This window comes from Uloborus diversus, chromosome 10, assembly GCF_026930045.1.
Source record: "Uloborus diversus isolate 005 chromosome 10, Udiv.v.3.1, whole genome shotgun sequence".
Classification (NCBI taxonomy): domain Eukaryota; kingdom Metazoa; phylum Arthropoda; class Arachnida; order Araneae; family Uloboridae; genus Uloborus; species Uloborus diversus.
Genome location: NC_072740.1, coordinates 100,378,177 through 100,388,279, shown reverse-complemented (window position 1 = coordinate 100,388,279; position 10,103 = coordinate 100,378,177). Strand labels below are relative to the sequence as shown.

The 10,103-nt window shown below is 32.0% G+C and overlaps 2 protein-coding genes across 2 annotated transcripts in view; one reads left to right on the top strand and one right to left on the bottom strand.

Annotated features, from left to right (window-relative positions):
- LOC129231111 (WD repeat-containing protein 81-like) overlaps positions 1-9,361 on the bottom strand; it is a 110,163-nt gene extending 100,802 nt beyond the window's left edge. Inside the window, 1 exon segment of the mRNA XM_054865358.1 lies at positions 9,275-9,361. Coding sequence (XP_054721333.1) covers positions 9,275-9,361 — 87 coding nt within the window.
- A 409-nt stretch (positions 9,362-9,770) lies between these two features.
- The window catches only part of LOC129231218 (activator of 90 kDa heat shock protein ATPase homolog 1-like), a 60,524-nt gene continuing 60,191 nt past the window's right edge, over positions 9,771-10,103 (top strand). The window contains exon 1 of the mRNA XM_054865474.1: positions 9,771-10,000. Within this exon, the coding sequence (XP_054721449.1) occupies positions 9,921-10,000 (80 nt within the window). The 5' untranslated portion in view covers positions 9,771-9,920. The remainder of the gene's footprint in view (positions 10,001-10,103) is intronic.

Genomic DNA, 10,103 nt, shown 5'->3' with positions numbered 1-10,103 from the left:
TTTGTCGCCAAGTTGGCGACAAAACTTGGCGACCAAAAGACTCGCGATATATCGCCAAGTGTCCGCCAAATTATAACACCACTTGAGTTTACATCGAAATTAATAACGATTTCTCCCCAAAAAGGGGCAAAAGACCCCTTTTGGAGCATCCAAATGCAACCAAAAAGGAAAGTGCACAACTAGACCCTACTAGGAGTCTATGTACCAAACTTTAACTTTCTAGGACATTCCGTTCTTGAGTTATACGACATACATACACACATACAGACATCATGAGAAAACTCGTTGTAATTAACTCGAGGATCGTCAAAATACACATTTCGGGTGTCTGTACGTTCCTAAGCACATATCCACCTGTGGTCGAGTTGAAAAAAAAACTCAACATTCATTTGGGGGTGAGCAAAATGGAAATTGTTGATTTTTGGGTGTACAATACTTCCTTTTTTGTAAAAGGAAGTAAAAAAATCACAAACCCTGCTCTATAGTGAATTCAGTGAGAACTGATAGAGGAAGTAAACAAAGCAATGTGACACTTGGTGATACTGTTGTCTGATTAGCGATGGGATAATGCACCAAACATATAAGTGAAATGTTCCTTAGAAGAATCGCCAATCCAATGAGTAATTCACGAGAGTGGCATATGTTGGTGCCATACAGAAACTTTGTTTTTTTCCTCTATCAATTCTCCCTGAAGGAACTATGAATATGGTTATTATTCACACAGAGCAGACTTAAACTTTGTATTTGACTAAGGAACACACACACAAATATATCTATATATATTTATATATATATATTTAGATTCAAGAATATTATTGAATTTCACAAAATAATGACAAGAAATATCCTCAGCAGACCTCTGTTACTTGCATCATACAGCATTAAATTATGTAAAAGGCTAGTTCTCAAAATGTGGGAATAAAAAGTTAATTCTGAGCAATTTTTAAATTTTTGAAATTTGACATCAATTTTGTTTTTATTGCATAGTATGTACACCTAGAACATCATCAGGGGTCTGTCCAGGATTTTTCATAGGGTCTGTTTTTTGTGAAAAATCAAATAATTTTGTGAAAAGTGATTTAATTTTGTGAAAAATCAAATAATTTTGTGAAAAAAAAATCATTAAAACGAAATTTTAGAATTTAGAGAGGGCACAAGCTGCATCATTTAAACTTAAAGTGGAGTGTTTTCCTCTTCTATGTTGAGAATATCATTCTGGAGTGTTTTTCTAGTATTTGGTGGGGGGGGAGCGGCATCGCTCTCTCAAGTAGCAATATTTATCTACCATTCTACATTATGTTAAATTATACTAGAAATATTTCTGTACAGTATCTAAAATAATTGTAACAAAAATAAAATAAAATTCAACGCTGTGTTTATCATAAGTTGTGAGGTGAAATGTAGACAAGGGTTCAGCATTTAACTTTTTAACTTAACACACTCTTAAAAAGCACAGAATTTCTCTTAAAACTTATAAATTCCGTGATTTTAACAAAAATAAAAAGATATTTCATTTTTTTACCTCTTCACTAAACATACTAAGCATCAAAAATTCAAAAAAAACGGATTCCCATAGCAGATGCAAAGAGATCGCAATTCTCAAAGCGAAAGCAGGCTCGGACTGGCCCGCCTGCCAACCTGCCCGAGGGCAGGTGCGCCCTCCTTACTATTTAAGATAAAATGCAATGCAAACGCCTTCGCTGAAAAAAAAAAAAAAAAACTTGTCTTACAAATTCAAAGCAAAATTTTTCTAATTGATTCGAAAGCTCTCATACCCTCACCTCATTTTGAAGCTTCGAAAATTTTCCTCCGAGCTTACTTTTTTTAATGTTATCAAAAAAGTCACCGAGACGATGAATGTAATCGTCAAAAATTTTACGTTTTTTGAGTTTCAATTTCGAAAAATTGCCGGGAAAAGTTCCCTCTATCCCATCTCTTCCCTTCCCGTAATGTTTCCAAACATGACCAACAATAGCGTTTTTAAAACTCCTATTTCAAAAAAAGAAAAGGGAGAAACCTTCGAATCTTCAATCAAAAAGACTTTCTGGAACTTTGATTTCGAAAATATTCTGGAAGAAAGTTTCGAATCTCATTCTTTTCCCTAACGTCATTAAAGATGAACGGCAATAGCGTTTTAGGATTAGAATTTAAAAAAAAAAATCGTGGAGATGAGGCCCTAGACCTTCTCTCTGTATCTTCTAACATCATCGAAGTTAGTGTATAAAACTGCATTTTTGAACTACATGAACAAGTTTATTATTGCTGGAAGAGTCGGTAGTGGTTGCTGTTTGAATACAGTTGTCAAGGCGTTTGTCAGTGAGTTTTTCTACACTTATTTTTAATGAATTTCATAGTAGAAAAATTGAATTTCATATAGAAATGTAGCAGTGCATTTTATAACATAATGACCAAGTGACATTAATGTCGCCTAGTGAAAAAAATATCACTCAGAAGATGAGAAATCAAACCACTGGTCAGCTTAAGAAATTCCGAATATACTTATTCACTATTTTTTGTAAATTGCCGTTTTTGGCACTTTATTCAAAAAACTAGTGACAGTCCCTGAAGCTTATGTCTTCGCCTAAAAGTTAACAAAGATGGGCTACAGTCAAGTTTTTACAATTTCAATTCCGAAAAATTTTAGTGGGAAGTCCGCAAAATCTCTCCTCTTCCAAGTATCAACAAAAATCATCTAAAATTGTGTTAAAACTTCTTTGTAAAAACATTTTTGGGGACGGAGAGTTCTGAATCCCATTCCTCCTCAACGTCATCAAAGATGGTCCTTTCAGCTGCGTTTTTTGAACCTATGTTCCGAAAATTTTCTGAATTGTTCCGAAAAAGGGGATGAACTCTCAAACCGTCTAAGACTATCTAAAATTTAGTTTTTGGAGATTTAATGTCAAGAAGTTATTGTGGAAATAAGGATACTGAAAATCTTTCTTTGACATTACCGAAGATGGCAATTAATCGTGTTTTAAAAGACTTCAATTTCATCAAAACTCCAAAGAGGCTCCAGTTTTGCTAGTATTGGCCACTTTTGACGACGTTAAGGAAAAAGGTTCGAATCTGCCTCCCGAAAACATTTTCGGAATTGAAGTTTCAAAAAGGGAATTTCAGACGATCTTTGGTGATGTTAGGTGGAGTTTGGAGGGCTACTACCGAGCAATTTGAAAAATTTAAATCTTGAAAAAGTGATTGCAGACATCTCAGGTTGTGTTATTTGGGGAAGGAATGGATTCAATAACTTTTTTCTGATAATGTTTCGAAACTTAAGTTCGAAAAAAAGCACAATTTTAGACGACCTTCAATCATGTTAAAGGGAGGGTTTTTTCAAATCATTCCCCGAAATTACTTTGAAATCGAAGTTTTAAAACGTAATTTTAGAATACGTCTTTCGATGGAAAAGGAAAGAAATAGATTCGGGGACCTGATTGGATAGATCTCTATATTTTAGTTGTGTTAGATAAAAATGATGCGGCAGTCCCCCCCCCCCCCCCCCCAAAGCAAACATAAATTAGATAAGTAGTTTGACGTAAGTTAAAAATTCATCCACCCCTCCTTGAACAATTTCTGGATCCGCCCTTGCTTACAAGAAAAAACAAGTACAGTAAAACCTGTAAAGTTGACCACCTTTGTAAGTTGACCACCTGTCTATGTTGACCGCTTTTGTCAGGAACGGAATTTATCCTATCTTATATAATGAAGGAAAACCTCTGTAACTTGACCACCTCTCTATCTTGTCCACCTGTCTATCTTGACCACTTATGTACACCAAATTTGGTTTGGAGTAGTGTAAAAAACCCTTTGTAAGTTGATCACTTGGTTTATTTTTTAAAACTTCATGTAGCAAATTATTTTATTTTATGTTATTTCTTTTATAGCTAGCTTTCTAAGAATATTTTTGATGCCAGACCAGCATTTTACCAACTTAATAAAACAGCAGCATGACTAAACCTCCTTGTGAGTTTAACCACATGGGAAAACTACTTAAAGAACCCTTTTATTCTCCGAACTTGTTTTTCTTTTCTTCTATTTGAGATTGCCTTTTGTGTGCCTATTTGAGATTGTACTCTCTGTTCAATGAAAACATGTGTCAGTAGAAAAGTACGAAGTATTTTTTTTCCAGTTGCAATATTTTGTGGCAACACTGGAATTGTGCTAAAGAGTAAAGTTACTTTCATTCTTGCATTGCAGTATTTCTGGTGCAAGGGATTAAGAGATAGGACATTTTCATTTTCAACTGCCTTTTTGAACTATGAGACTTCATCATGTTTTTCTTTTTATTATAGTTTTGGCTTCAAAAAGAAAGTTAGTTGAACTTGAAATTGATAAAAAGTATGAAATATTAAAATTAATTGAAATGGGAAAAATCCAGAGAAAATTAGCTGACACATATAGAAATTCTAAAACTAGTGTCTAATAAGTGCGCCAAACTTCAATAAGGAGTTATTTTGTTGAACAATAGATCATCATGGTTATAAATGTATATGAGAAAAAAATAAAGCAAAAAATTTGTTTTTATATTATTATTAGCTATGAATTTTCAGGAACTATTAATATCAAATAAGTAACTTTTCATAAACAATATATATTTTTTTGATCAATTTACTGAAATTTTAAATTTGCATGACACATTATACGTCATTTTGGGAAAATAATCTCTAAAAATATTTGAATAACATTTTAAATTTTGTTTTAAAGTAATGTTAAACAATGAAAGTGAGTTGAACAGAAAGAGTAAATGTCTATTAGTCTAAAAATGAATACATGGTGCAAGAAATGCCAAAAAATGTGCCCCCTTTATAAGTTGACCACCTCTCTAAGTTGACCACAAAAGTACTGCACCGCAAGTGGTCAACTTACACAGGTTTCAATGTACCATTGAAGATCTTTATGACTGTCAGAAATAGTTCCCGAGATTTCAAACCAATCAAAGTTAGACTTAAGTTAGATATTGGAATCAAAATGCTAGTAAAAATTCTTCATTTCTCTCACTTTTTATACTCGAAACACTTTTAACCTTCATTTAAACTCTTTCCCCGGAAAAACAAATTTAAAAAAAAAAAAAAAAAAAACTTATTCCTTTTTCTATTTTGCTGTTGTTTATATTTAAGTTTCCGCTCCCCCACATAATCCATTATCCAATCGCCCCCTTAAAATGATCGTCTATATCCTCTCCGCACTCCCCCCCCCTCCCCCCATTGTCTTGAGCCTTCAGAAAAATTGGGGTATGCGCCTTTTTGAGGACCCAGTCCGACTCTGAGCGAAAGCCATCAAAAGTGTAAAAACGGCTTGTAAAAGAAATATTTTTGATAAAATTATTTTTAAATTGTATTTTAGAGTCCTATGATAAACATATCATTAATATCTGTGGACACAGTTGAAGCAAAAAAAAAAAAAGAAAAAATTAAACCATCGATTCAGCATTTTAATTTTTGACTCATAAAAGAAAATGGAATTTCGCTTTAAAAACTTGAAATTAGAGTTCTAACAAAAATAAAGAGACTTTTCATTTATTTGCATCCTAATAAAGTGAAGTTAGCTTGAAAGAAGAATAAAATATGATTCTCACATCGGATGATAAAAGATTGCATTTTTCAAAATTCTAAAGAAAAAAAACGCCGAGTAAAAGAGTTTATTTAAAGTTAATCATCCTTGTTAGCATCGAAAAATCAAACCCATATAATTTTCTCCCAAAATAACAGTTAAACATTGCACCGCACCATAAAAACGCAAATATTGACAAGCTGGTAAAATGATGAGAATATTTTCTAATTGAGTCATTATAAAGGTTTAACGCCAGACGCTAAATGGTGATAATTTTGAAGTTTGTAACCCTATCTGGTATCCCCACCCTTACTATCCCTTTGCAGTTCTAAGTTCACATTTTGCTTGATATATTATTATTATTGTTTATTAAAGCATGAGCAGGGAGAAAAGTGTGTTTTTTTTTCTTTGGAAAATTAGCAGATTTTGTATAAGCTGATCCCTCTAATTTGACTTTAAAAAAGTTCAAAAAATTATTGGTTTAATATACGTTATTTTGCTTTCAGATTTGCTCTTTCAATATACAATTTGTGAAAGATCCATTCTTGTTTATCAGAATTTTGTGAAGGGTCCGTTTTGTTTGATCGGGATTTTGTGAAAGGTCCGTTTTGGTTTTATCGGATTTTTGTGAAAGGTCCGTTAACGGATCCAAATATCCTCTGGCCAGATCCCTGATCATATACAAATATAAAAAGACAGCAGGCATTTATAAAAATTAATAAATAGCAAATCTAATGATCAGTCTGCAGGTAACAGATTTTGGACATACTTGTCCAGTAGAACAGATTTTGGACATCATCATAATGTAACTTTCAGTTTTTCAACTTTTCCATTGAAAATTCTATCTATTTTTAAATTCTGCAATGAAAAATAGAGGATTTATGTAGTACAGTGCAGAATCTTTTATCCAGGAACCAAAAAACCGGGAAACCAGAAAACAGGCAACCTTTGGTCGATTTTCCCGCCATTTTTTAAAAATACGCATTTTCGGCAATTTTTGAAAAACTAAGCTTTTTTTTTTTTTGAAATACCTAAAAGAAAATAAGCGGTTTCTTAATAAATACCAGATTACTCATCTATAACTCGGGAAAATTTTTACAAAAATGAACTTCAATGGGTTATCTTTAATGCAGGGTAAATTTTCGAAACATTTTTTTTGAACTAAAAAGTACATACGTAAGTCTGAAATTTTTGTGTTTTATTCCAACTGAAAACTAAAGAAATGAATATTGTCACATTATAATGCAATATTTTGTTGAATGGCATTTAATTAAAATCGTTTAGAGCGGAAGTGACGTAGGAAAAGCACGGGAAACGCCGCGATTCTCGAATGTTTCAGACAGTTGATGGTGGAATCTAGAAATTGTTAAACGCAAGACTGTAAATAAGGCTGCAGGAACTCATAAATTAAATTTCAATTGGTATTAACTTAATGGCAAAAGCAATAGTTATCAATAATCGCTAACACCAAACCTTTACAAAAAAGTGAAAAAAAAAAACGCGTTCATGAAAACAAATTCTCTCATACACTCTAGTAGAAGACTCGCACATTTACGTTCTAAAACTTGTTTCTTGCCCTTCCCTTCATTCTCTTTTATTTTAAAACATCCAAAATTGGTACTTTTCTTTCCTTTTCAAAATGAATGTGAGGGTCTCAGGTCTTATTAAATAACTTGAAGTTTTTGCTGTTTACATTATTTTCTCAATAGTAGTTTTTAATGTTTCGATATTGATAAGCATTTCTGAACTGTTTTCTTCTTATTTTAATACGTATTACAACTTATTATAGTAATTTAAGTTTTATAAACAATCGACCTAAAGTTCTTTTTAGCGATCCAGAAAACCGGGAAATTCAGATATCCGGGATAGCTATGGTCCCGAACTTCCCGGATAATTGGTTCTCTACTGTACTTGAATAACTTTATTTACTGGTCTTTAAATAATAAAATTTGGTTATAGTTTCGTAGAATCCGAAAAAAAAAACCCACACATCATGCCAGCACAGTTGATAAAGTCACCAAAAGTGGTGCTGTTGGCAAAAACTGGAATTACCCACTGTAACCCTTTTCTTATCATACGCTGTGAGTTGTTGCCAATCGGGGTTTGCTTGGCGAGTTTTGTGCAAAGAGAGAAATATCTTAATATTGGAACATTGAAGAATTATTTATTAAATAATTGCTGTTTAGATATTGATTTGTTCTCGTAATTTGAAAACATTTTATCCAAAATATCAGCAAAATAACAGACAATCATGTTCAAAATGTGGCAGAGATATGGGGCTGCCGCCGTTTTGTTTACTTAAATGCGTTTGTTGTAATCGAAACTTGTGTTTCTACTGTTATTTATGTAATGTTCAATGCATAACGTATTAATTGTGCAAAATACCAATGGATTAAAGAAATTAACATTATAATAGCCTTTTTATTAAGGTTACAAGACAGAAGGTCATTTATAATAATGAATAAATGGACAGAATTAGTGGCGTATAGATCGTAACGCAATTTGGACATCTCACATATAGGTTTAAGAAAAATGATTTTGCTTCCAAGATATTGCATAAAAATATATGAAAACACTTTAAAATTATTAAAATTGATTTTGAGGATCGAAAAATACCTATAAACATATAAATCATATATTTAGTTTTCAAATAATAGCATTGTCCAGATTGTTAACTTTTGGACATACATCAAACTTCGAACCTCCTTTTTTTCTAAAATCGTGTCCAAAATAAATAATATTTCTTTACTTTTGTAATTTGTTGAAAATATTATCAAAAAATTATTCATTTTGAGATTCATACCCTTAATTTTTTTTAAACGTACCGAAACAATTAAAAAAAATTTTTTTTTTGATGAGGTACATTTGCTCAGTTAATGTTTCTAATGTCCAAACAGTTGTGCCTTTTAGCAAAGAAAATATTTTTAAAGGGTATTTGAAGAGCCTTTTTTCCATAACTTCTGTCAATTCTTGTCTCTATACAGTAGTGTAATTTAACTCAAAAAGTTTTGAGTTAATTAAAAAAGTTATTTGGTGTTAAAGCTTCAAAGTTGAGGTCTATGTTTGCTCCCACCTTTTGAGAACTGCCCAAAAACTACTTGCTGATATTCCCATATGAAGTTTTTTTTTTTTTTTTTTTTTTTACAAAATTTAAGTACAAAAAATTAAACTATTCTCATAAGAAGACATCTGGTCCGTTTCTGGAGAGCATACTGTCGTCATTTCACTTCCTATGCCAAAATCCAAATAGATTAAAAGGATGAGAGGAGTAGGTAAATTATTTATTGGAATTATTATTCATTTGAAAATGAAACTAAAATTCTACCGAAAGAGAAATCTATGCAACATTTACTGTCTCGCATGACAACAATTAAAAAAAATAACTGAAGTCTTTACAGCAGAGCGTGGAATTTCGGTGCTATTCAAAAACATTGAATGTAGTAGATACATTTTGCGATTAAAAAAAACATTTTCGACATTATTATCGCAAAAAAACTGTTTGAACCAGTGAAGAAGAGCAAGGAAGGTTTCCTGGAAAATATTCGTATTTTGCTGTGAAAACCACCTTTGAATTGAAAATTCATTTTTAAGCTACATAACTCAAATGATTTCATTTCTTTACATAATTATCCAATTCATATTTGATGGAAAAAGTTCACTTAGTTGAAAATACAAGACAAAACTTTTAAGTTGTTATTAGGGAAACACAAAGGGGGTGTTAACTAACCAAGCATAACGCTTCTTCACTCGAGCGCTTTTTCACATGAGTTAAAGGTATACCAAATATTTCGCTAATTTCAGAAGAAAGAGTCATTTTTTATCGATTTATATTTTATAAATCATCAAAATAACAAATAACCATGTTGTATACACGGAGCAAACTTAATACTAATGCAAAAGCGCTGAAATATAAACAATTCACAACTGTCATGTTTGGTCTATTTCATAGGTTACAGTGAAGTGGTGAAGTTAAGAAACTATTTTTTCTAAAATTAAGAGCAAAATAAGTATTGTATTATTTTAATGAATGAGACGAACGAGTATTCAGAATTTAAATTTAGTAGCTTACAGAAACGATGTTTTTAAGTTTTTCATCGCAAAATATTTTTATTACCCTCGTTTAAAAAGCAATCACGAAACAGGGGATAGCAACCCACACCATTCTCTAGGGTTGCTATCTCATGCTAGAAAATTCTATAGCATGTAGCATGCTTTGCTGTGTACGGAAGTAATCGCTCATCGTATCGTGCGTATAGTAGCGAGTTCGTCATCTTACCTGTTCCGATTTCTGGCCACTCTCATACACCTGATTTAATCTGAAATTTAGTTTGCTATTTGTATTAAAAGTTTTTATTTTGCTAAATTTATGAATCATGGCCAAATGGGGTGAAGGCGATCCACGATGGTTAGTCGAAGAGCGCCCTGATGCTAAAAATGTGAATAATTGGCATTGGTAAGTTAAATTATAGCATTCATTTTAGATTGTTTATATTCAAGTGTCAAAATTCAAAGTTGTGAGCTCTAAATTTGGTTGACGAAAGATCGCGAATCTTTTG